This window comes from Oncorhynchus gorbuscha, linkage group LG02, assembly GCF_021184085.1.
Source record: "Oncorhynchus gorbuscha isolate QuinsamMale2020 ecotype Even-year linkage group LG02, OgorEven_v1.0, whole genome shotgun sequence".
NCBI lineage: Eukaryota > Metazoa > Chordata > Actinopteri > Salmoniformes > Salmonidae > Oncorhynchus > Oncorhynchus gorbuscha.
Genome location: NC_060174.1, coordinates 28,366,043 through 28,390,792, shown reverse-complemented (window position 1 = coordinate 28,390,792; position 24,750 = coordinate 28,366,043). Strand labels below are relative to the sequence as shown.

General features: G+C 44.0%; 2 protein-coding genes across 2 annotated transcripts; one reads left to right on the top strand and one right to left on the bottom strand.

The window, feature by feature from the left end:
- Window positions 1–8,312: 8,312 nt before the first annotated feature.
- On the bottom strand, window positions 8,313–14,374 carry LOC123992390 (cerebellin-1). The gene is made up of 3 exons (XM_046293534.1): window positions 13,635–14,374; window positions 12,853–12,972; window positions 8,313–9,576 (listed from the first exon to the last, which is right to left on the bottom strand). The coding sequence occupies exons 1-3, from the start codon at window positions 13,884–13,886 to the stop codon at window positions 9,379–9,381; spliced, it is 570 nt and encodes a 189-aa protein (XP_046149490.1). The 5' UTR covers window positions 13,887–14,374; the 3' UTR covers window positions 8,313–9,378.
- Window positions 14,375–17,320: 2,946 nt separating this feature from the next.
- LOC123989821 (laminin subunit beta-1-like) lies at window positions 17,321–22,287 on the top strand. The gene is made up of 5 exons (XM_046290746.1): window positions 17,321–17,892; window positions 18,012–18,606; window positions 18,836–18,944; window positions 19,922–20,099; window positions 22,274–22,287. Exons 2-5 carry the CDS (start codon window positions 18,467–18,469, stop codon window positions 22,285–22,287), a joined length of 441 nt encoding a protein of 146 aa, XP_046146702.1. The 5' UTR covers window positions 17,321–17,892; window positions 18,012–18,466.
- The last annotated feature ends 2,463 nt before the right edge of the window (window positions 22,288–24,750 follow it).

Below are 24,750 nucleotides of genomic sequence, written 5' to 3'. Positions count from 1 at the left end.
CTCTTTATTAAACCACAGTTATAATAGATTATAATTGGTGTAAGCATTTTGAGCCCTTTTGATGTTTAATAATGAAATCATAATACAATATGTTATGTCTTCATATGTGACATTTTGTCTATACTCTAAATGGCGGATGATCATTGTGTGATGATAATAATACATTATAAGGAATTTGACATGCAATTCTGATCATGAATTATAGCCACGGAATAAGCATTATGGATGTAGAGCTTTGATTAGACGTTAGAAAAAGTAGAGGATTATAATGTGTTCTCATTTTTAATATTACCATCTGTCGGAAATATATTAATTTCTGATTATCTTATGAATCATTTTGTCACAGGGCTGTATGAGGATGGAAACATAGGGATAAAAAAAACAATAGCAAAGATTCCAGACAGTCAACTATGCCACATCTGAATCCTTTCCTCCCCACCCACCCACCCGTTCTCTCTATGTCTTCATAGTCATTATAGAAAGACTACATATTCAGTCGTAATAAGCCATATCATTGCTCTCTGTTCTGTGTGCAGCTGCTCATCTATTTACCTCTATCCATATTTTATGACTTATAGATTTGCAGGCCTTTATAGCAATGACAAATTGAGGCGCAGAGACAGTTTTACAGCTCCGTAAGAGCTCTAGGAGGAATCGCAGGGCAATACATGTAATATTGTAATGGTCTATGTGTTTAGCTTAATTTAAAATAATCATATTCCTCCAACTTACTGAACCACTCAGCAAATGTGCTCTCACACTCTTTCACATAGTTACATGCACACCCATGCTCTCACGCACACGCACGCACACACACACTCACACATACAAACACACACAGAAGGCCCAATGTAAAGAGGCGGTCTGAGATTTCAGTACCATTGACATAAGCCCAGTAAGGATTTCCGAGACCTAACGTTCAGCACCACAGGGCAGTCAGTGGACTGCAGCTGTCTCATGTTCTATCACTAGGCAATTGGAAAACACTATTTAAATGGAAGAGACCGACACAAGAGGCAAGAACATTCGAGAAGTTGGTGACATCTGTAAATCCCACATTTTTTTGGTAATGGCTACGTTTGTGACGGAGTAATGTGAGAAAATAAACACAATTAGTCTCTTCCTGATCAGGACTCATCCGTAGGAAGGGGTGTTTCTGTGGTGAGCTTGTCACATATCAGTAACACCTGTTACACTGCCTATTGTTAAGATAAAATAAGATTTTGGGGTACAAATTAACACCATCTATTCCAAAAGGACCACCATATTTACGCTGGATCCACAGCCTATACTTCCCGGGAAGAAATGACAGGAAATACATCGAAACGTATCAGGAGACAAACCACAGAAACATCGATTCCCCAGGTTTTCTTGCAGTTTACAGTGTTGTGTTCGATCATTTTGTAAATCATGTTAATAATCCCCGTGGTTTGCCGCTTTATTTCCCCGAGGAAAGGCACGACTGGGGCACATTATTTTAGTGCCGAGGCTCACAAGAAAGCAATAACTGATAGTTTATCCTCCTTTGATGATGCTTGTTATGCATCGCCTCGATTGTGATCGTGTTTGGTTTCCAGTTAGCATAGATGAACTAGACTACACTTAGGCCTAAACCGTTGGTATAAAGCTGGTAAGCGACATGAACAGGTGCAGTAGGAGTAGTGGAAACGAAATGGTGTCCTTTCTGATCAATAAAGGCAACAACGTGCCCCGAGACCCAGGTGACACACTGCCAAGTTGAGAAGTGATGGGAATCCCTCAAGCGTCTCTTCCTCCAATGTTTTCACCATTTTACCTGATCTCAGCGGACTTTTCATTATTTTCTGTAGCACGGGCGTCGTGATTGCGATGATAGGGGCCTAGAATAAGTAAAAATAGAAATAAAGAAGCAATCATGTTAATTGGAATTCGATTACAAGTACGTTCGCAAGAGAATGTGCTAAAGGCCACCTGAACCGGGGCGAGACACTCCATCTCCACCACTCAAAGAAGAGGGTCTATTAAGATTTTTTTTTTAAACACAACTATAATGCTACATGGATGACAATAAGTTAATCATGTCATAACTGTATTTGGCACTGCGCCCTGAAGCAGATTCCATAATTCCGACAGCAGCCATTACGCACGAAACAGCGTGGTTTATCACGAAATCAAAACGTGTTACCTGGCGGTCCGTTCTTCTATGTATCAGCCGTTATTCTCCACATAGAGTTATTCTCCACATAGAGCACGGTATATTAAAAAGCCACAGTGAAACGAATACATTTAGAAGGTAATCGAATTTAGTTGATTCTGCGAATTAAGAGTGTTTACCAATGCGGGACGTGGCAGGCGATTAACAACACGTTGTTACGCGTAGTTCCAACGAATCGGTGCGTAGGATAATACGCAAGTATTTACCAATGAACCTGTGTAAAAGTCAGAAAAGATACATCTACATGAACCCCACCATACTATAGTGTACGGACTTGATAAGGTAAATATGGAAAACGGAACAATCATGGGCACGTTCAAAACAATCTCGTCTGAGTGCCGAAAGCGTGCGTAATTGTCTCTGCCGGTTAGGTTTTAAAATAACCTCAGACAATTGAGAGTAGTGTCAAAACCACGACCATACGCTCACAATCCCTACAATCCCGACTAACAATCCCTACAGCAGTAAACAGATCAAATCCAGCGGGCTGTTAACTTAATTTCAGAACCGGTCAAATTACTCCCATCTCGCCCGAGCATCACAATAAAAGTAAACATTCTTAATTTAATATGGTCCCGCATACGGCAATTAAGATTCAATCTGTGGTGTCTCGCCACTTTCCCTTCTAATGACTGCACTTGCTCTCCGTCTATCTTTTAACCACAGCATTTGAAGAATTACACTGTTAACTTGGCCTATAATCGCTTGTCACTGTCCCCAAATTTGAAGCCACTTCCTAGAAACAATGATGTTTACACTCACACGGGTTGCCAACTCGAGTCTGTCTTTATTGAGCTTGCTTGGAGACTAATTTAGTGTCAAATTGGCTCTGATGGACCGGGAGAATGACTGCGCCTCCCCTCAGCGTGCTAGGATTGTGAGAGGAGAGGGAAGGGAAATTCTATTGATGTGCTCACTGAGCAATTTTGGGGAAGGATTTTTGGGGAAGACTGATATGCCCTCTAAACAACTGCTTGTCGTATTCCCTCTAATCAATTTAATCGATCAGTTGTGGATTTTTACGAACAAATTGACCTGCAAAATTAATACATTCATGTAGTTGTTAGTAGGGCTGTAGAGTATCATATTAGACTATTCATTTTAAGTAGACTGTTTGTTAGTCCATTGCCTCTCGATTATATTCCACAAAATGTATTTATCAAATTAATTGGATGAGCTGCAAACCTTTCATGTGATAATCTATTATATTCACATTATGAATCAAGATTCAAACCGTAACTCACATAGCCCTGGTCTGTATCTTAGTGTGGCCTACTATGACAGAAATATAATAGCTCGGCCTATGCATAACTTTGCAAGTGGCCATATTTTATACAACTATTACTTCAAATGTGATTTCAGTGTCTCTGCTGTTAACTCAACATACTCTAGAGCAACATTTCTTCGAGCCTAATCCTCCAGGGAGCTGGGACCAAAGTGCAGCTCTCTAGAGAAAACATTCCTCTATACCAGTATTTACAATTACTCAATGCAATTCTTATTCAATGCACGGAGCCACTTATGTAGACTCTACACTAAAATGAGCCTGACATGTTTCTCCAGTAATTGTATTTCCTCTCATTTAACAGTGTTTTTATTTGCGTGTACAGCAACAGTGTGTTTTTGCCAATTAGCCACAATATGACATGGCATGTCGGGTGTCGATTCATGGCTCAGCAATTATGAGTGGAGTTTGAAATAACCGACTGTAGTCTACACTGTCTGAAGCCTGATCAGAGTGTTCTGGAGGTCACGTCTGTGTGGATACCTTCCCATGCCGGATTTTCCTTGGACTCAAACCATCAATATCTTTCAATATGATCCACCGTTCAATGCCGGTATTGGAATAGAGTGTTTTGCATTATAAGCAAAGTAGGCTAATAACGCACATATGTAAGTGTTCTTTAAACATATTTGTAAATCTATATGGCTTGTTATAATATTGCATAAGAAGTGCTGTCATCGAAAAATAAAAGCTCAATTTGAGGTAGTAGTAAAATTAGGTAGTGAGTGTGTGTGTGTATGCGTGTGGATGGTGTGTACAATAGTGCATTTGCGTGTGTGTAGACGTGTATGTAGGCCTATCCCGTCTATTGATCATTAGCTGAACGGCTATACGGTAGCTCTCCAAATGACGAGAGCTACGGACAGGAGAGCTCCGGTATGGCTGTTCTATCCCTGTTACTTTAAGGCTCTGCTCTTCCCCGACCTCGTTGTTCTAGGGCCGCGTTCGAACTTTGCAAGAGCCGAAAAGATGGATCGCATGAATCACTCCAGTCAATGGACCGGGAATGTGCCCATCTGCTGGTGTATGCGAAACGATAAATAATCATTAGCCCATATCCTCAGACAGCACCTTGGCTACTCTATCACTGACCCTCACACACACACACACACACACACACACACACACACACACACACACACACACACACACACACACACACACACACACACACACACACACACACACACACACACACACACACACACACACACACACACACACACACACACACACACACACACACACACACACACACACACACACAGACAGACACACAGAGTGAGTGGGAGGAGTAAATACACATAATGTACAATATTTCAAATGTAATTCAGCACCTGGACAGGATCTTTCCCTAGTTCTGGTAGACCTACCCTGCAGGCCTTACCAACAGCTCCATCACAAGCATCTCCTTAACCTCTACAAATGTAGTTTACACCACACAAATGTCTCTGCCACACAAAAATGTCATATCACTTTATCCCTGTGAGCCCCACCTGTTCCATGGTAGGTCGAACAGAAAAGGAGCATCTCCATCCCTCCCCAGACTACTACCACCACATTTCCCAGACTACTACCACCACACTGCCCAGACTACTACCACCACACTGCCCAGACTACTACCACCACACTGCCCAGACTACTACCACCACACTGCCCAGACTACTACCACCACACTGCCCAGACTACTACCACCACACTGCCCAGACTACAACCACCACACTGCCCAGACTACTACCACCGCACTGCCCAGACTACTACCACCACACTGCCCAGACTACTACCACCACACTGACCAGACTACTACCACCACACTGACCAGACTACTACCACCACACTGCCCAGACTACTACCACCACACTGCCCAGACTACTACCACCACACTGCCCAGACTACTACCACCACACTGCCCAGACTACTACCACCACACTTCCCAGACTACTACCACCACACTGCCCAGACTACTACCACCACACTGCCCAGACTACTACCACCACACTGCCCAGACTACTACCACCACACTGCCCACTACTACCACCACACTGCCCAGACTACTACCACCACACTGCCCAGACTACTACCACCACACTTCCCAGACTACTACCACCACACTGCCCAGACTACTACCACCACACTGCCCAGACTACTACCACCACACTGCCCAGACTACTACCACCACACTGCCCAGACTACTACCACCACACTGCCCAGACTACTACCACCACACTGCCCAGACTACCAGACTACTACCACCACACTTCCCAGACTACTACCACCACTCTGGTTATCACTGCCCAGACTACTACCACCACACTGCCCAGACTACTACCACCACACTTCCCAGACTACTACCACCACACTTCCCAGACTACTACCACCACCACTCTGGTTACCACTCTGGTTACCACTCTGGTTGCCCAGACTACTACCACCTGGTTGCCACTCTGGTTACCACTCTGGTTCCACTCTGGTTGCCACTGGTTGCCACTCTGGGTTGCCACTCTGGTTGCCACCACCCACTCTGGTTGCCACACTCTGGTTGCCACTCTGGTTGACTCTGGTTGCCACTCTGGTTGCCACTCTGTTGCCACTCTGGTTACCACTCTGGTTGCCACTCTGGTTGCCACTCTGGTTGCCACTCTGGTTACCACTCTGGTTGCCACTCTGGTTGCCACTCTGGTTGCCACTCTGGTTGCCACTCTGGTTACCACTCTGGTTGCCACACTGCCACTCTGACTCTGGTTACCACCCACACTGCCCAGACGTTGCCACTACCACCTGGTTACCACTTGGTTGCCCAGACTCTGGTTGCCACTGGTTGCCACTCTGGTTGCCACTCTGGTTACCACCCACTCTGGTTGCCACTCTGGTTGCCACACTGGTTGCCCAGGTTGCCACTCTGGTTGCTACTACCACTCTGGTTGCCACTCTGGTTGCCACCTGGTTGCCACTCTGGTTGCCACTACTACCACTCTGGTTGCCACTCTGGTTGCCAGACCACTACCACTCTGATTGCCACTCTGGTTGCCACTCTGGTTGCCACTCTGGTTACTGGTTACCACTCTGGTTGCCACTCTGGTTGCCCACTCTGGTTGCCACTCTGGTTACCACTCTGGTTGCCACTCTGGTTGCCACTCTGGTTGCCACTCTGGTTGCCACTCTGGTTGCCACTCTGGTTACCACTCTGCCACTCTGGTTGCCACTCTGGTTGCCACTCTGGTTGCCACTCTGGTTACCACTCTGGTTGCCACTCTGGTTGCCACTCTGGTTGCCACTCTGGTTGCCACTCTGGTTGCCACTCTGGTTGCCACTCTGGTTGCCACTCTGGTTGCCACTCTGGTTTACCACTCTGGTTGCCACTCTGGTTGCCACTCTGGTTGCCACTCTCCACTCTTTTTCTGCCCTCTTTGACGCTTCACTGCCAACACTGAAACTACATGTTACAGAATCAGAACATCCACTGAAATATTTATACATGAAGCAATTAATAAGTTACGTGTAATCGAATGAAGCTAGTTTTCTAACCCTATCTCTCATCGCTCAGTTCATCTCGCTCCACCAGCCTAGTAAAAATCAGTGCATATGGCACATTCAGTCAGTCATGTCAGAATAATATCAACTTTCCAAACAGCCAAAGGTTATGCACCCCTCCCCTCCACTCAGCTCGCTCCATGGATCACTCTATTCTAAATCTCTGATGACAATCTTTCCTCACCCACTTTGCACCATGAAATATATATATTTTTTACAATGCACAGCACATACGGTAGGCCTATACATACACGTGTGAAACATAAGAAAGCAAAAGGGTGAACTGGCTCATGGTGAGAGGGGGTAAGTGTCATGTGGTGAGTAGGGTGTATGAAGCAGGGCAGAATCTCTTCTTCAATTGCCCCTGTCTTGTGATATGAGATTACTACGTGAAAAGTGTGGAGGCCAGCAGGAAATCTGGGTACATTTCCATACATGGGCCTCATTTTCCCTGTCAGCTGTTTCCCTGACATTGAGATATAGGATGAGGGAGGGCAGAGGGTGAGGGAGGGTGGGTGCCAGCCTGGCTGTCTCCCCACCACCCTGCTTGCTAGGCTGTGACATGCCGTAGACAATTACATTTCAGTCCATCACCCTCAATCAAATTATGTTAGAGGAAGTAGACCTTGGATTGACCGCCCAGCAACAAAAGCTCTGTACGCACAAGCGAAATTCATAAACTAATAGGTGATAAACATATATTTTTTAAAGGTCACACCAAAAGGTTACCCATAAAAACCAAGATAAACAAGATTATGTAATCATTAAGACATAAAAACAAACCACATGGTCAAGATTCCATTCCCTTCTCTTTAAATGTTTACCATTAGGAAGTAGAAAGTGTGAGAAAAGGGGAATGAAGAGAGCAAAAGAGAAAATGGGAGAAATGAACACAACATGATCTTTGTATAAGCAGTAGAGCTTATTATACCAGCACTAATTTCCCCCCAGGAGCTCATTAAAGTCTTGAGAGTGAGCAGCAGTAAGAGAAGAGTGGAGGAAGCCCCCAATCACCAGACTGAATCTCTCTCTCTACAACAGATCTTGGGCCAGGCAGGCAGCACAACGTCACTGGGAACAACACACACCGCCATACACAAATAAAGAACATCAACGTAGTTCTTTGGTTCTCAAGAACACGCACACAAATGCACACACATTACATCTTGATCATCACTTACTCCAGACACATTTTGGGAATTCATTGGAAGATGGGGAGATGGATAGAGAGACGGTCATATATGTTATGCCAACTAGGTTTCAGCAAATTAATCGAGAGTTTCGGATTAGGTTTAAGAAAAATAAAAGTACCACGTATATTTTATTGGATAAATGCAAATAAAAAACAATAGATAAATTGATTGATTGGTAAATAAAAGGGAGGATTTGTCTCTTCTAAATATTCACATGTATTTTACAGTTAATTAATCAGAATAAAATTCATATATAGTTTTTCTGGTATAGTTTCAGTTTAGCCACATTTTGACCGAAACAAGAACAAGAAGCATCAGTAGTTAAGGGCAGCCTCATAATCCACACACAATCACTAAGTTTTAACATTAAAATACGGAAACACAGATATTCAACCATGTTCTGTTAATCACATATTATATCATATAGAAACTTTCCGATTTTATATATGTCCAGTATACAGCAAGAGTCTTTAGAGTTTCAGAAATCATCCAATCATGACAAAGCAATCATGACAACCCAATCCTTACTGGGTGGAGAAGGCTAGAAAGAAGAGCAGCAGAGGGGAGGATAAAAGAACAGGAGAGGAGTAAAGGACAGAAGGAGTATTGAACGGGGGATCAATAAACATAAAGAAATGGGGTGGGGAGTGAGGAGGACTTGATGGCACAGTACTGTATCTGTCTGGACTTGAAATGACAGAGGTGGATGGGATGTAGAAAATGTATTGTACACAGACATAAAACAAATAAAAATGGAGTCACAGAAAATGGATGGGGATGGATGGCCATACAGAATGTGGAAACATGGTCGATGCAGCTCTCTGACACTGTAGGTAATATAGACACATTCCTCAAAGCAGATGCAGAAAGAGATGAAGCGGGGGAAGGGGTGGACTTGGCCTCTAGGTTTTACTCTCTTTAATGTTTTTAAATGATAGTATTTCTGAGGATAAAAAAGTTTTGGCTGTCCAGAGCTGTAGTCAGGCAGCGGAGTGAGTGAGTGTGTTGGAGAGCCTTCCCAACTAATTATACCCTACTCATCTCTTTAACTTCCTCTCCCATATCTTTTTCTCTCCTCTTCTCCCTCTTTCTATATCTTTCATTCTCTCTCTCTCTGTCTCCAGTCTCCCAAGCAGCCGAGCTCAGAAGAATTAGTCCCTCCAGTCTCCTCTCTTCTACATGGGGAAGACCAGGAACCCAGAGAATGTGGAGTACTTCCAGCCCCCCATGAGGTTTCCTCTCTCTAGTTTGAGGTAGGCTCTGTCCCCCTTCTCCATTTGGATCAGCACTCCGTTACTGGCAGCCTCACGAGTCACATCCTGGTCCCCAGCGAATGCCGAGATCACAGGCCATCCATTATGCATCAGGCTTACCTACAGAAGAGGACATATACTACAGTTACAGATGGTTAAATACACCCACAGCTCCACACACACACACACATACACACACACACACACACAATACTGGAACACAGAGGACTCAGACATGAACATTACATAATTTCACTAATTCAGACTCATGCACGGTTCACCCTCCTTGTGCCGAGTTTAAGAGAGAAGAGTAAAAACACCCATTGACTGATACATGCCCTTAACATTCAAATAGACACCATCTAAATCATGAATAAGAGTGCAAAACACTCATCTTAGGCCTGAAAGATTGAGGTGCTAGGTTTTAGACTGAGATAGAGCAAGAGAGATGTCATCTAAGAGAGGCAGGACAGAGCAGCCTCTGTTCAGTGTGCTAAATGAGTCCACAGTGAGCAGGGAGGTGGACTGGAGGAAGCCCAGGCCTCTACATACATCACTCCCACCCAGCCAGGGCCCAGGGGAGACCCACTCAGCTCCCACCCAGCACCGTCCCACCCACACTGAGGAGGGGAGAGGGAACCTCGATCAGCTGGATGGTCAAACTGGGGGAAATCCCTCTTCTGTGGCAGTGATGTATGGAACTAATAAACTAGTGACAGAACAGTGGCAGGATGGTCCTGTTCTCAGCAGAGTCATGAGGGGGAGGCTAGGAAGAAGGGTGAGAGGGTGAGGAACACAGACCACGTGTACCAACTCACAGCCTGACTGAGCCCTGTGTTCAGTGTTCTCTGTGAGTCTTATAATCACCACCCCTTCCCCAAAAACACCACCACTCAATCACGCCAGCCACTGCAAATTACAGTGTGTAATGTGTAAATGGCATAATGGCTGGTGCATGGTGTCAGCATTCCATTGAGCTGCTGAATTCATTAACGCGTAAGCACCCAATTAAGCCCAGAGAGAGAAGCTTTAGATATTTATTTGGTGAGTGTGTTTCCGCCCACAGTTTAATGCAGCACTTAGCTGTAATGAAAAAGAAGACATTGTCCTCTCATGACACATAATTTCCTGTCCAAACAGACAGATGACAGCAGTGACGTGACAACAGACCACTTTCTCTCTACTCGGTGAAGGGAGACACAATGACTGGCCAGTGGACAGCAAGGATATATTTAGAAATGTCATTTTTTTGAGAGAAGTCATCTTTAAAAGTATGGTGCACTTAAAAAGGTTTTTTTTTTACTTGATCAAAGTTGCATAAGGGAGACTCATGGAGAAGAGTGCTAAAAAAAAGCACATATTTTCACAGCGGTTATGGTGGCTCATAATAAACACTCATGTGCTCACATGATTTCAATACCTTATGCAATCTTCACATCAGCTTCTCTTTTAAAGGGAAACTTCTACTTCATATTAATTATCTCCAGCATCACCCCAACATCAACATATGTGAAAATGGCACATTTCTATGTTTTGTAGTAAAAAAAGATTGAGGAAGATAAGTGTGTCCAATGACATCATCGGTGTGCATCGTGTGAGTTTGACCAATTGTGAGTAGGCATTGCCTACCAATTGCCTACTAATTGTCTACTAATTGGTTGATGATGTCATGGAAACGCTTATCTTCTTCTGCCTTTTTTTTACTATAAGACATAGAAACATGCCATTTTCACAGATGTTGATGTTGGGGTTATGCTGGAGATGATTAATACAAAGTTGAAGAATTGTGAAATTTCCCTTTAATGCATGTGGAGGATGGTCTCAAGAGCCCCCATCCCGTATAGTGTGAGGTCCTGTAGCCTTCATATCTCACTATCAGTTTGAATGGCTGTTTGCCTACTCTTACATAAATTAAATGAAGCTAGCCCTCTAAAGTCTGCAAGCACGAGCCAAGTACCTTTCAGACTGGGCTAGTAGAAAATGTGCCCAACTAGCACAGATTTTGGACCAAGGCGAGTAAAAACTGTGGTCTACATGCCCCGTTGGCCAGTGCCCAAAATCCTGAAATTCCATCACTAGTATAGGGACTCATACTAAACTACTGTTATTGATTAGTTGGGTAATAGATTTTTGCAGGGTTTAGTACTTTGTAGTTGGGGCTCATGTGTAACACTCAATGACCATGGTGTATGCTTATGAGGAGGTGAGCTATTTATGGATGTTTCAAGATGGTAATGCCTGTATGCCCCCTTCAATAGCAAAACACTGGAGTTGTAAGACACTCCGGTGTCCACATCCTTCTAGAAAGAAACTGGAACGTTTTCAATCTCTCTCTCAACCAATGTAAATCTATGTTTCTCTCTCTCTCTCTCTCTCTCTCTCTCTCTCTCTCTCTCTCTCTCTCTCCCTCTCTCTCTCTCTCTCTCTCTCTTCTTCCCTCCCTCTCTTCTTCCCTCCTTCTGTATCCACATGACACAAGGCAATCAAACAGTGTGAGTTTTTAACACAGCAGTTGTGGCTGTTGGACTAGTGAACTGAGCTGTGAATCGTCTTCCTTTTTGTTATTTGATTTCCAGATATATGGAGGATGCTACATTTGTTATCTTAAAGTCATTATATCTTTTGTGACAAAATAATTAACAGTGAAATATGTTTTAGTGTATTGTAGTTAGTTGCATGAGTCAGGTGTCTGTAATTTGTACAATATGAGATGAACATGGGAATGTAATACTGTAGCCCTGTGGATTTCACTGCATAATTAGACCAGGGTTTAATTAGTGAAATATGCAATCTAATTAAGAGGGGCTGGTTTTAAAAGCCACGTAGTCTGTGTTAAATGTTATTTAAAGAGGGTTACATCTGATCAAGTGTATTCGCTTATTTAGCGCACCAAAGGATTAGGCTTCTCCATTTGTGGTCCTTACATGGGGAATATGAGTTGTGAGTCGCTGCTCGATGGATTTGCGCGGCAAAATATGTGTATGTGAAGCTGTTTGGGTTTGGTCTATTTGAACCTGTTTAGACTTTTCACTTGCTGTCAAATGCAGACGCCAAGTTACGCAGCAGGACAGAGGGAGTTCTACGCTTCCGCTGTCCAAGGTCCAGAAACCGCACCCGCAGCTACTGTACTGGCTAACTGGCTGTTCCTGCGCAAAAAAATGGCTCCATACGCTTATCGATTAATTATGATGCAGTGGCTGACTTTCATCTGCAAACTACCATTTTCTCTGGGGAATGACATCTCACAAATCTACAAATTATTTCTAGGGGAATCGTTTTTGAATGTACTTCAACTTTTATGAGGTCTACCAGCGGGTGTGCGTGCATGATGCACACACACACGCACGCACATATTAAATAAAGTATTCATTATTTGTAGGCTTACAGTGGACTGACCTGGATCGTTTGGCGATTATACACTTTCACCACGTGGAAATTAAAACTGTAAATCCCTTTGCGCGGGGCGATGAAATTGCTCCTTTCCTCGTCGAAATTCTTACCAACGTTTACAAGTATCTGGGGATGAGAGAAAGAATGTAAAAAGGGAAAAGACACACTAACATCAAAGACACTCGTCGTTGTCATAGTATGAATGCTTTATAATGTCTTCCAATTACACAGTTAAAAGGAAATCACGCAATGCAGCCTGATATATTGTAGCTCAGATGGCATTTGACTATAACTTTGTTAGTTTCAAATTAAAACAATTACAGAAACCAAGTTAATCAATTTTGGAATGAATCCATCGATGAAGTTTTGAGGCTCAAATTACAAATTTAGTGAGATCCAAATCCGCCCAAGCAGAAACATTGAATTGAATTGAAAAGCCATTTGGCGGCGATTAACCTTCTGAGATATGGAGTAGCATGGATTAATACTTCACCCTCATGACATGGTATTACATTATTCGGAGAGATGTCAGACTTCATTTCATATCATCAAAAGGAACTTAAATATTCAAAGGCTGACTACTTTCAACTGTCTTTATCTATACATCTAATATATATATATATCTAAAACAGCGAACCTCCATTCTCCACCTCACGAATAGAATAGCCAGTTAGCTTTTAAAAAATAGATTTACAACAGTTATCCAATCCCCCTCCAGACACCCGCTCTCCATGACCAAGGTAACCATACAGTATGATATAGCAGACAGACAGTTCAGTGAAAGTTACCTGGTCAAAGTAGATGACCATAGTCCGGTTACTCATCTCCGAGGGCTCGTGGTTTGTGTTTCTCACCGCGGAAAAAGCCACTTTGGCACTCCCGGAGCGCACCGATATCCCGAGCGCGGTCCCGGTGGGATCGGAAGTTGGGTTGGAATCGCAAACAACCAGACATTTCCCCTCGAGTACGATGGGTTCCGTCTCGTTTTGAGCGTTCACTAGAGTCACTAGCCACACTGCACCCAGTAGGAGTGTCAACATTACGGCAATTTCACTATGCACTTCGTTGCTGGATCCCGCACAAAGAAAGGTATAGTTTTCTGATAGATAATATAGTACTTCTTCTCTTCCGCAAAATTCAGCCTATTAAAATGACCAAATCCCTTTCGTTCTTGAATTAAACCTCTTGTGTGTTTCTCTAAGTATTGGAAAAGGTCAAAGACAGGTTTGGTTTACCCGTTTATTTTTTATGTTTTAATGAAGAGTCCCCCTTTACCCAGTCATTCCCACTGTTAACTTTTTCCCCCCTCTCGGCTCAAGCCTCCCCGCGCCTTCTTGTCACTCCGTAATCGAATAACCAGTCGAGAGCGGTACGAGGCCCTTGTCGAGTTGAAGCGCAGATGAATACATAGCGCGGGGTCTTCTTCTTGCGCGTTGAATTATTGATATGTGAGATATTAGAGCTGAAACACAAAGGCTCGGACGCGCAATGCTCCCGCCCGCTTCTTTTCAGCAGACTCCTCCCTCCGGGCCCCAATCACAGATGAACGTATCTCCAGATTTCCAATCGTCGCACTCGAGCCTGCCTCCCCACCATGTGACCGTGGCAGAGTAGTTTTCACGCTCCGGAGGTGTCTTACAGGTGGACTCGGCTCGAGTAGACACCGGAGCAGATGACGCCCCAATGTTCGAGAGGAGAACCTACACGGACCACCAATTATTTGATCAGCATTACTTAGATTTTGGACGCTGTGAAGAATTGCCAACGAAGAAGGAATAATAACAGGACGAAAATCTAACATCTGGATTCAAAGAACCACGGCAGAGGCGCAATGCAAGTTTCTTACCCTCACGTGAACGCCTGAGTATTTTTTTAGGGATATCGATCATGCATGAAGAGAGATAAGAGAGGACGTTCTGAAATGCTATATTGATCAATAAATCGTACGACTCGTCAACGACAGAAGGAGTATTGCATTGATTATGAGAACGATTGAGGGACAATATAAAAATATAAACACAGCTGTAGATAAAACTCATAGGGAAAATAAACTATTTTATATTTTTCTCTACCTCTCATGGGGGTACCCCGCACAAGACAAAAGCGAATGTTAAACCAGGGAAGATGACTTGGCTTATTGTATTGTTTCACACGAGTCTTCGCCTGCAGTTTAAAACATGATTACGGAATCAGCCTGGCGTCTTTCTGTTCTGTGTATGTAATGTTATGAAGGCTATCGTTGCCTGCGGAGGGCCCTGTCCAAGTCGCATTTGACTAGGCTCGCTCTGTGTGCGCCAGCGCAATGGCTACATGATATTTCATAAATGAGATCACTTTGTTCCTTTTAGGTGGAGAGACAAACAAAACCACATGAAGAAAAAAATGAGTGAAATAACAACAACTAACATTTATTTACTACATAAGTAAAGCGACTAATATAACATGATGATATCAAACACAATTTTAATGAAAGTTTATATAGTGTTCTGATCGTATTAACATTGAGGAATGACTGAAAGTTGAATTGCGCTCTCCAAGGCACCAGTGAATGCTTTTCAGCACCAGAAAAAAGGACAGCTCCTGTCATGACAAGCAAACGAAAACATTGTGCAAGTCAGCCTACAATGCAATAAGTATCACTTAGATGAGATGCTGCACCATCGCACCAACACTGCCTGGTATGCCAACTGCTCGGCCTCTGACCGCAAGGCATTACAGAGGGTAATGCGAATGGCCCAGTACGTCACTGGGGCCAAGCTTCCTGCCATTCAGGACTTCTATACCAGGCGGTGTCAGAGGAAGGCCCTAATAATTGTCAAGGACTCCAGCCACCCTATTCATAGACTGTTCTCACTGTTACCACACGGAAAGCAGTACCGGAGCGCCAAGTCTAGGTCCAAGAGGCTTCTAAACAGTTTCTACCCCAAGCCATAAGACTCCTGAACATCTAGTCAAATTAATATCCAGACTATTTGCATTGCCCACCCCCCTCTCCACCCCACTGCCACTATCTGTTGTAATCTATGCATAGATCTTTAATTAACTCTACCTACATGTACATATTACCTCAACTAACCGGTGCCCCTGCACATTGACTCTGTACCGGCACTCCCCTGTATATATTGTTCTTTTTTACTGCTGCTCTTTAATTACTTGTTACTTTTATCTCTTATTCTTGTCCGTATCTTTTGAAACGGCACTGTTGGTTAGGGGCTCGCATGTGACTAAAACAATTCTTTTGATTTGATTTGAGACAAGATTCTGTTGCCACATGACTCTGCTTCAGTAAAAGCACAAGTGGGAGTTTCAAAACCTCCAGCAATTCTATTGAACTAACAAGCAAGGCGGTCACAACAAAAGGCATGTCAAAGTGAACACACATACCCTGAATGGAAATCTCTCCCAAAGCTCTATTTTTTCCAACATCCCATCCCCTTATCACGTTCGATGTGTTAGTTTGAAGTTCTGCAATCTTGTGAGAGGATAATTGTCCCTTTCCTGCTTTGGGGATGCATAAAGGTATTGAGGCCATGTGGAGAAGGTGGGAAGCCTCAGGGAAAGTGTTAAGTATGAGCTGCAGTAGTTTATGTGTCGGGGGGCTAGGGTCAGTCTGTTATATCTGGAGTATTTCTCCTGTCTTATCCGGTGTCCTGTGTGAATTTAAGTATGCTCTCTCTAATTCTCTCTTTCTCTCTTTCTTTCTTTCTCTGTCTCAGAGGACCTGAGCCATAGGACCATGCCTCAGGACTACCTGGCACGATGACTCCTTACTGTCCCCAGTCCACCTGGCCGTGCTGCTGCTCCAGTTTCAACTGTTCTGCCTGCGGCTATGGAACCCTGACCTGTTCACCGGATGTGCTACCTGTCCCAGATCTGCTGTTTTCAACTCTCTAGAGACAGCAGGAGCGGTAGAGATACTCTCAATGATCGGCTATGAAAAGCCAACTGACATTTACTCCTGAGGTGCTGATTTGTTGCACCCTCGACAACTACTGTGATCATTATTATTTGACCATGCTGGTCATTTATGAACATTCGGACATCTTGGCCATGTTCTGTTATAATCTCCACCTGGCACAGCCAAAAGAGGACTGGCTCATATCCCCCTCATATCCTGGTTCCTCTCTAGGTTTCTTCCTAGGTTTTGGCCTTTCTAGGGAGTTTTTCCTAGCCACTGTGCTTCTACACCTGCATTGCTTGCTGTTTGGGGTTTTAGGCTGGGTTTCTGTACAGCACTTTGATATATCAGCTGATGTAAGAAGGGCTATATAAATCAATTGGATTTGATTTGATCAGGAACATTTCACCAGAGAAATCTCATGCACTGTTTACTGCAAAACTAGACCCACCCACACAAATAAGCTCTTTTACAGACTGCAGTTTTCCATAATACGCACGCACGCACGCACGCACGCACGCACGCACGCACACACACACACACACACACACACACACACACACACACACACACACACACACACACACACACAGTGAGACAGTGAGGCAGTGCATGCACCACCAAGGTGTATGGCATCAAATCAGCGTGCGAGATGGCGCTGTCGAGCAAGATTAAACATCATTGAGCAAGCAAACACTGAGTCAAGAGTGCAGAGGATGGTTCCCGCAAGCAGAGGATGAGTACCACGAGTGCACAGACCAGTAGAGAGCGCAGAATGTTGTCGAGCGAGCAGAGGATGGGTCCTGCAAGCACATAGGCAAATGATTGGTACAGCTTGCCTCAATCCGGCATATTATGTTATCACTTATTTGGCTAAATTATTATCCATAGTTGCCTCTTTTGATACAGCAGCACTCTTTAAATGGACTGTTACCTTGAATGCAACACTAACATGTTAAAACGTGTCAACTCCAAATTAACTCTGTCTATGACATTTCCTGACATTATATTTTTACTGTCTCTCACTGCAGTTGTTTTCCCAGGAGACAGATCAGGGTGTGTGTAGAAAACATGTCTGACAAGGTCTCGTCTAGTTCATTGCCCTGGACCACTACACCTTTGAGGCAGAGGATGCCGAGTTTGGACCTGTGAGTCATATTTGACCTTGACATAACTTTCTTCCAAGGATTTTGGGGTCATGGGTGTTCCCTAACTCATCTTGTTCCTTACACAAATCAGCAAATATGTTTCCCTCCACCTTTCACAGGGAAGTCCTGACCAAGGGTATCAAACTCCAATTTCTATGAACCTGTTGTGTTGGCGTAGTTACCGGACCTGTCACAACTTCCTCCGAAGTCGGCTCCTCCCCTTGTTCAGGCGACGTTCGGCGGTCAACATCACCGGCTTTCTAGCCATCGCCGCTCCATATTTCATGTATCCATTTGTTTTGTCTTGTTCCCCGCACACCTGGTTTTCATTCCCCAATCAATCTACATGTATTTATTCCTCTGTTCCCCATCATGTCTTTGTGTAAGATTGTTTGTGTTATGTGTGTGTTGTTGACGCGCAGACTGACTTGTTTTTTCCGTGTTATTTTTCCAGAAGATGTTTATTGTTAAACATAATTCTTGTGACTGTTTTGCGTGTTTTGCACTTTTGCCTACATAAAGTGTCCGCCTGTTCACAAATCTCTGCTCTCCTGCACCTGACGTCGCTACCAGAATGCACACATATGACAGGACAGAGTGGGAGGAGGTGTCGATGACAGTGATGCCTCCCAGTGTGATCTTAACAAACAGCCGCTGTGCCAACACCATGCCTGATGATGACAACCAAATGATATTCTTCCACCCTGGATCACAGTAAACACACACCTAGTTTCTCTCTCTGTGTATGTCTGTTGAGTGTGAGAGTGAGTAATGCAAGTGTGTGCAAGTGTGTGTGTAGTATGTGATGTATGTTTTGTGTATATGATTCCACTCTGAGACTGTATACACCCTGTAATTATGCCTGTTTTTGTTTGCACACCCTTTTCTTGTGTGTGATTTAGTGTAGCGTTTTGTGACATCCATCTCTCTCTCGTCTGCTCAGATATCCCAAGACCAGCATTGAGGCAGGAATGGACTACACTGTTCGTCTGAGCTTGCCCCTCTACTCTGCACTTAGTGAGGTCCAGTCCCCATACACACTCATCGACTTGGTTAGTTCCCAGAAGGGCTGAACGATATGGGGAAATAATTTAATTGAGATTTTTGTACCAAATATTGTGATTGCGATTTTACTTGTGATTACAGATCAAAACATTTTGTTCAACTGTTGGAATCATAGAAATGGAATGATTATTATGATTTTATAGTTGGAATAGAGTGGGCACTTGGAATACAGTTTTGTGACAAGGAATGAAAAAGTAAGGGAGGGGATGGTTGTGACAGAGTAGGAGCCAAAGTGTTGGTCAGTGCTTCCCATGGGACCCTAATTAGAATTAAATAGATGGGTACATTCAGACAAAGATTTTAGAATATCCTCTCTGATTAAGAACAAGATGTTTCACAAACAATGCTGATTTACTCCACCACTGTTAATGGCCTGTATTAGAGCAAACGTTTGGTTACAAGTTTTGTCCTATCTCTGTGGATTAGCTAGCTAGCGATTAGTATTAAGGGCTAACCCACATCTTTTCGGGACATTTGTCGCTTGCTAAAATCAACTAACTAGCATTCTTCCGAGAGCAAGTTACACAAACAAATAGTATAGTACAGAAAACGTAGATTTATATTAAGAAGAAAAGTGGAAAGCTGCACTGTTCTTGTTTGGAAAAATGTGTTGACTGCTTGCTGTTTGGTCAGTGCATGCAGAATGAATCTCAAGCACGAGGAAGTGCCTGCTTGAGTGACAGGGCCTGGTGTATGTGGGATTGGTAAGCGACCAATGGAGGAGAGACGGAGAGAGAACTCCGTCAACTCAAGCAATAAATCAAAAGTTTAAAAAAAATATGGCATCCTCTTGCGATATTGATATTGCAAATGCCAATATTGCAATTTTGAGTAGTCGTGCTGTTCTAGTTCCCACACACACACACACACACACACACTGTTAAACACTTAGACACAACTGAGCCTTTTGTAGATATCATGCATTGTGCTGATTGTGCTGAATGTGCTGATGCCCCACTGTAAGAACCTGGAGATCTTCACTGGTTTTGAGGGAGGTGAAGTGGCCACCAACAGTGCTTGGGATACATTCCAGCATTACCGCTGTCTGGAGAACAACCAGAGCGTGGTCAAGATCGCCTCCACTGACATCTTCCGCAACAACATCTTTAGCGTTTCAGCTCTGCTGCACCCGGGATCTAAAGGTATGGCACCACACTCACAACAGTCATGTATTACTGCTTAAATATCATTAAACATACTTGTGCAGAGCATTTGGAAAGTATTCAGACCCTTTCCCTTTTCCACATTTTGTTATGTTACAGCCTTATTCTAAAATTAATTTAATTATAATTACCCATAAAGACAAAACAAAAACAGGTTTTTATTCATGTTTGCAAATGTATAAAAAAAACAACAGAAATCACTTATTTACATAAATATTCAGACCATTTGCTATGAGACTCGAAATTGAGCTTCGGTGCATCCTGTTTACATTCATCATCCTTGAGATATTTCTACAACTTGATTTGAGTCCACCTGTGGTAAATTCAATTGATTGGACATGATTTGGAAAGGCACACACTTGTCTATATAAGGTCCCATAGTTGACAGAACCCGACCGGCACTCTGACAGAGCTTCAGAGTTTCTCTGTGGAGATGGAGAACCTTCCAGAAGGACATCCATCTCTGCAGCACTCCATCAATCAGGCCAGACAGAAGCCACTCCTCAGTGAAAGGGACATGATAGCCCGCTTGGAGTGTACCAAAGGCACTTAAAGGACTCTCAAACCAAGAGAAACAAGATTCTCTGGTCTGATGAAACCAAGATTGAGCTCTTTGGCCTGAATGTCAAGCGTCATGTCTGGAGTAAACCTGTCACCATCCCTACGGGGAAGCATAGTGGTAGAAGCATCATGCTGTGGGGATGTTTTTCAGCGGTAGGGACTGAGAGACTAGTAAGGATGAACAGAAAGATGAACAGAGCAAAGTACAGAGAGAACATTGATGAAAACTTGCTCCAGAGTGCTCAGAACCTCAGACTGGAGCAAAGGTTCACTTTCCAACAGGACAACTACCTTAAGCACACAGCCAAGAAAACTCAGGAGTGGCTTCGAGACAAGTCTCTGAATGTCCTTGAGTGACCCAGCCAGAACCCGGAATTGAACCTAATCGAACATCCTGGAGAGACCTGAAAATAGTTGTGCAGCGACTCTCCCCATCCAACCTGACAGAGCTTGAGAGGATCTGCGGAGAAGAAGTGGAGAAACTCCCCAAATACAGGTGTGCCAAGCTTGTAGTATCATACCCAAGAAGACTTGAGGCTGTAATCGCTGCCAAAGGTGCTTCAACAAAGTACTGAGTAAAGGGTATGAATACTTATGTTAATGTGATATTTCCGTTTTTTATTTTTAACAAATGTGCAAAAATGTATAAAAACATATTTTTGCTTTGTCATTATGGGGTATTGTGTGTAGATAGATGAGGAAACAAAAACATATCAAGCCATTTCAGAACAAGCCTCAAACGTAATAAAATGTGGAAAAAGTCAAGGGGCCTAAATACTTTTCGAATGCACTGTATGCTCTTTTATGTGTTTTGTAACTAAAGGTCGAAGGAATGTTTCTTATGGCTCCATAATACTGACGAATGGTGTGAATTTTACACATAAACTCAATCCCACATAGTGACATCGGTCCAAACATGCAAAAGCTCCGTGCCATTCTATTTGACTTTTTCCGTTTCTCTCTCTAAAACCCCATCGGAGGAGAGGACCCAAGGTTCCTGTCCTCAGACCTCCAATGAGTTTTGAGAAGGATGTGAATAGAGAGGAATTGAGAAGTTAGGCCGAGATTAATTGGGACAGAGCTCCAGTCATTGCTCTGTCCTTAAATCAAATCACATTTTATTTTTAACATGATTCGTAAACAACAGGTGTAGACTAATATTGAAATGCAGAGAGAAAGAGAAGAGAGAAAAAAATAGAAAAGTAAAACACGTAATAATGGGGGTGTTTATACACTCTTAACTTGGCTATATACACAAGGTATGTCATGTTTTGTCATTTATTATCTTGTCTTGTCCCTGTGCTTCCCATTCTATTCGTTTCCCTCTGCTGGTCTTATTAGGTTCTTTCCCTCTTTCTATCCCTCTCTCTCCCCCTCCCTCTCTCACTCTCTCGCTCTCTCTTCTCTCTATCGTTCCGTTCCTGCTCCCAGCTGTTCCTATTCCCCTAATCAATCATTTAGTCTTCCCACAGTTCCCGATCCTTTCCCTGATTAGAGTCCCTATTTCTTCCTTTGTGTTCCGTTCCTGTCCTGTCGGTTCCTTGTTTAGAATTCACCGTGCTGTGATTGGGTACGTGTCGTGTTTTCCTCAGATGCTGCGTGGTGAGAACAGTCTGGTTCGAAGGCAACCTGCTTTTGCTGTTCAAGATCTCTCCAGTTAGTCCTGGTCATAGTGAAAGTGTGTTTTTTTGTTTGTATTCACTTTACTGGATTAAAGACTCTGTTTCGCCAAGTCGCTTTTGGGTCCTCTCTCACCTCCATGACAGAAGGAACAAAAATGGACCCAGCGACTACTTAGTCAGATCCAGAGCCATGCTCGGCAGACACGAGCAGGAATTGTCTGCTGCTCGCCAAGAACCTGGCCGCTCAGGTTTCCGACACAGTTCCAGAAACCTGTTATGGCCTGCCGAGCCTCCAGAACCTAGGGTTAATAACCCACCTTGCTACTCCGGGCAGCCCACTGAGTGCCGCTCCTTCTCACGCAGTGTGAGATTGTGTTCTCTCTCCAACCCAACACATACTCTAGAGAGACTCGGGTTGCTTACTTCAACAGCTATCTGGGACTTTAAGAGGAGATGATTCAAAGGGAGGCTTCTAGGGCCCTGGCTTCCTTATGAAGGTGAACCATAAAATTATTCTATTGAGTTTTTAATGAATTGAATTCGCTCGTTTTCTGGAGGGACTCCACGCAGTGGTTACTCTCCCGGAGGTTCCTTCAATGTGGACTCTTTGATTGCTCTCGCCATCCGATAGAACTGGTCACCGGGCTCGTGGAAGAGAGCTCGCAAACGGTGTTTCCCTGCTCCGCATCGCAGACCATCTCCCTCCTCTGGCTCAGAGACTGAGCCCATGCAGTTGGGAGGGATTCGCATCTCGACTAAGGAGAGGGACCTGTAACCGCCTGTGCCTCTATTTAGTTGCTGGAGAATTCATGTCCAGTAAAAGCTCCTCATCTGTAAGCGGAGGGCTACAGGTGAGCGTGTCTCTCCATCAAAATCCTGCACTACTTTGTCGGTCCATCTACGCTGGACCGGTATTAATAGACTCTGGGGCTGAGGGTTGTTTCATGGACGAACCATGGGTTCGGAAACATGACATTCCTTTCAGAGAGTTAGAACTTGTTCGCCTTAGATGGTAGTCATCTTCCCAGTATCAGATTTGAGACACTACCGTTAACCCTCACAGTATCTGGTAACCACAGTGAGACTATTTCTTTTTTGATTTTTCGTTCACCGTTTACACCTGTGGGTCATCCCTGGCTAGTATGTCATAATCCTTCAAATTGGTCAATCCTATCCTGGAACGTTTCTTGTCATGTGAAGTGTTTAATGTCTGCCATCCCTCCCGTTTCTTCTGTCCCTACTTCTCAGGAGGAACCTGGCGATTTGACAAAGGAATATCATGATCTGCGCAAATCGGTCCCGAGCCAACTCCCTTCCTCCTCACCGGTCGTAACAAATAGACTTTACTCTCTGTCGGCTCCCGAACGTAAGGCTCTCGAGGATTATTTGTCTGTGTCTCTTGACGCCGGTACCATAGTGCCTTCTTCCTCTCCGGCCGGGGCGGGGTTCTTTTTGTTAAGAAGAAGGACGGTACTCTGCGCCCCTGCGTGGAATGAAGTGACATGTAACGGTTAAGAATCGTTATCCGCTTCCCCTTATGTCATCAGCTTCGAGATTCTGCAATGCTTTACTAAGTTGGACCTTCGTAACGCTTACCATCTCGTGCGCATCAGAGAGGGGGACAAGAAACTCCGTTAGGGCATTTTGAGTACAATCTGGGGCATTAGTTAATGATGTTCTGAGAGACATGCTGAACATCTTTGTTTTTGTCTATCTTGACGATATCCTGATTTTTCTCCGTCACTCGAGATTCATGTTCAGGTTCAACAGCGCCTTTTAGAGAATTGTCTCTAAAAGGCTGAGAAGTGCTCTTTTCATGTCTCCTCCGTTAATTTCCGCTGAAGGCATTCAGATGGATTCCGCTAAGGTCCAAGCTGTCACCCGTTCCAAGGTCACGTGTCGAGTTGCAGCGCTTTATTTCGCTAATTTCTATCGGCGTTCATTCGTAATTTCGGTCAAGTTGTTGCCCCTCTCACAGCTCTTACTTCTGTCAAGACGTGTTTTAAGTGGTCCGGTTCCGCCCAGGGGCTTTTGATCTTCTAAAAGAACGTTTTATCCGCTCCTATCCTCGTTACTCCTGACGAGACAATTCATTGTCGAGGTTGGGAGGACCATTCTATCCCAGCGCTTCCAGTCTGACGATAAGGTTCATCCTTGCGCTTATTTTTCTCATCGCCTGTCGCCATCTGAGCGCAACTATGATGTGGGTAACCGTGAACTGCTTTCCGCTTAGCCTAGGCGAATGGCGACAGTGGTTGGAGGGCGACCGTTCCTTTGTCGTTTGGACAGACCATAAGAACCTTGAGTACATCCGTTCTGCCAAACTTAATGCCCGTCAAGCTCGTTGGGCGTTGTTTTTCGCCATTTTCGAGTTTGTGATTTCTTACCGTCCGGGTTTACAAGAACACCAAGCCTGATGCCTTATCCCGTCTGTTTAGTTCTTCTGT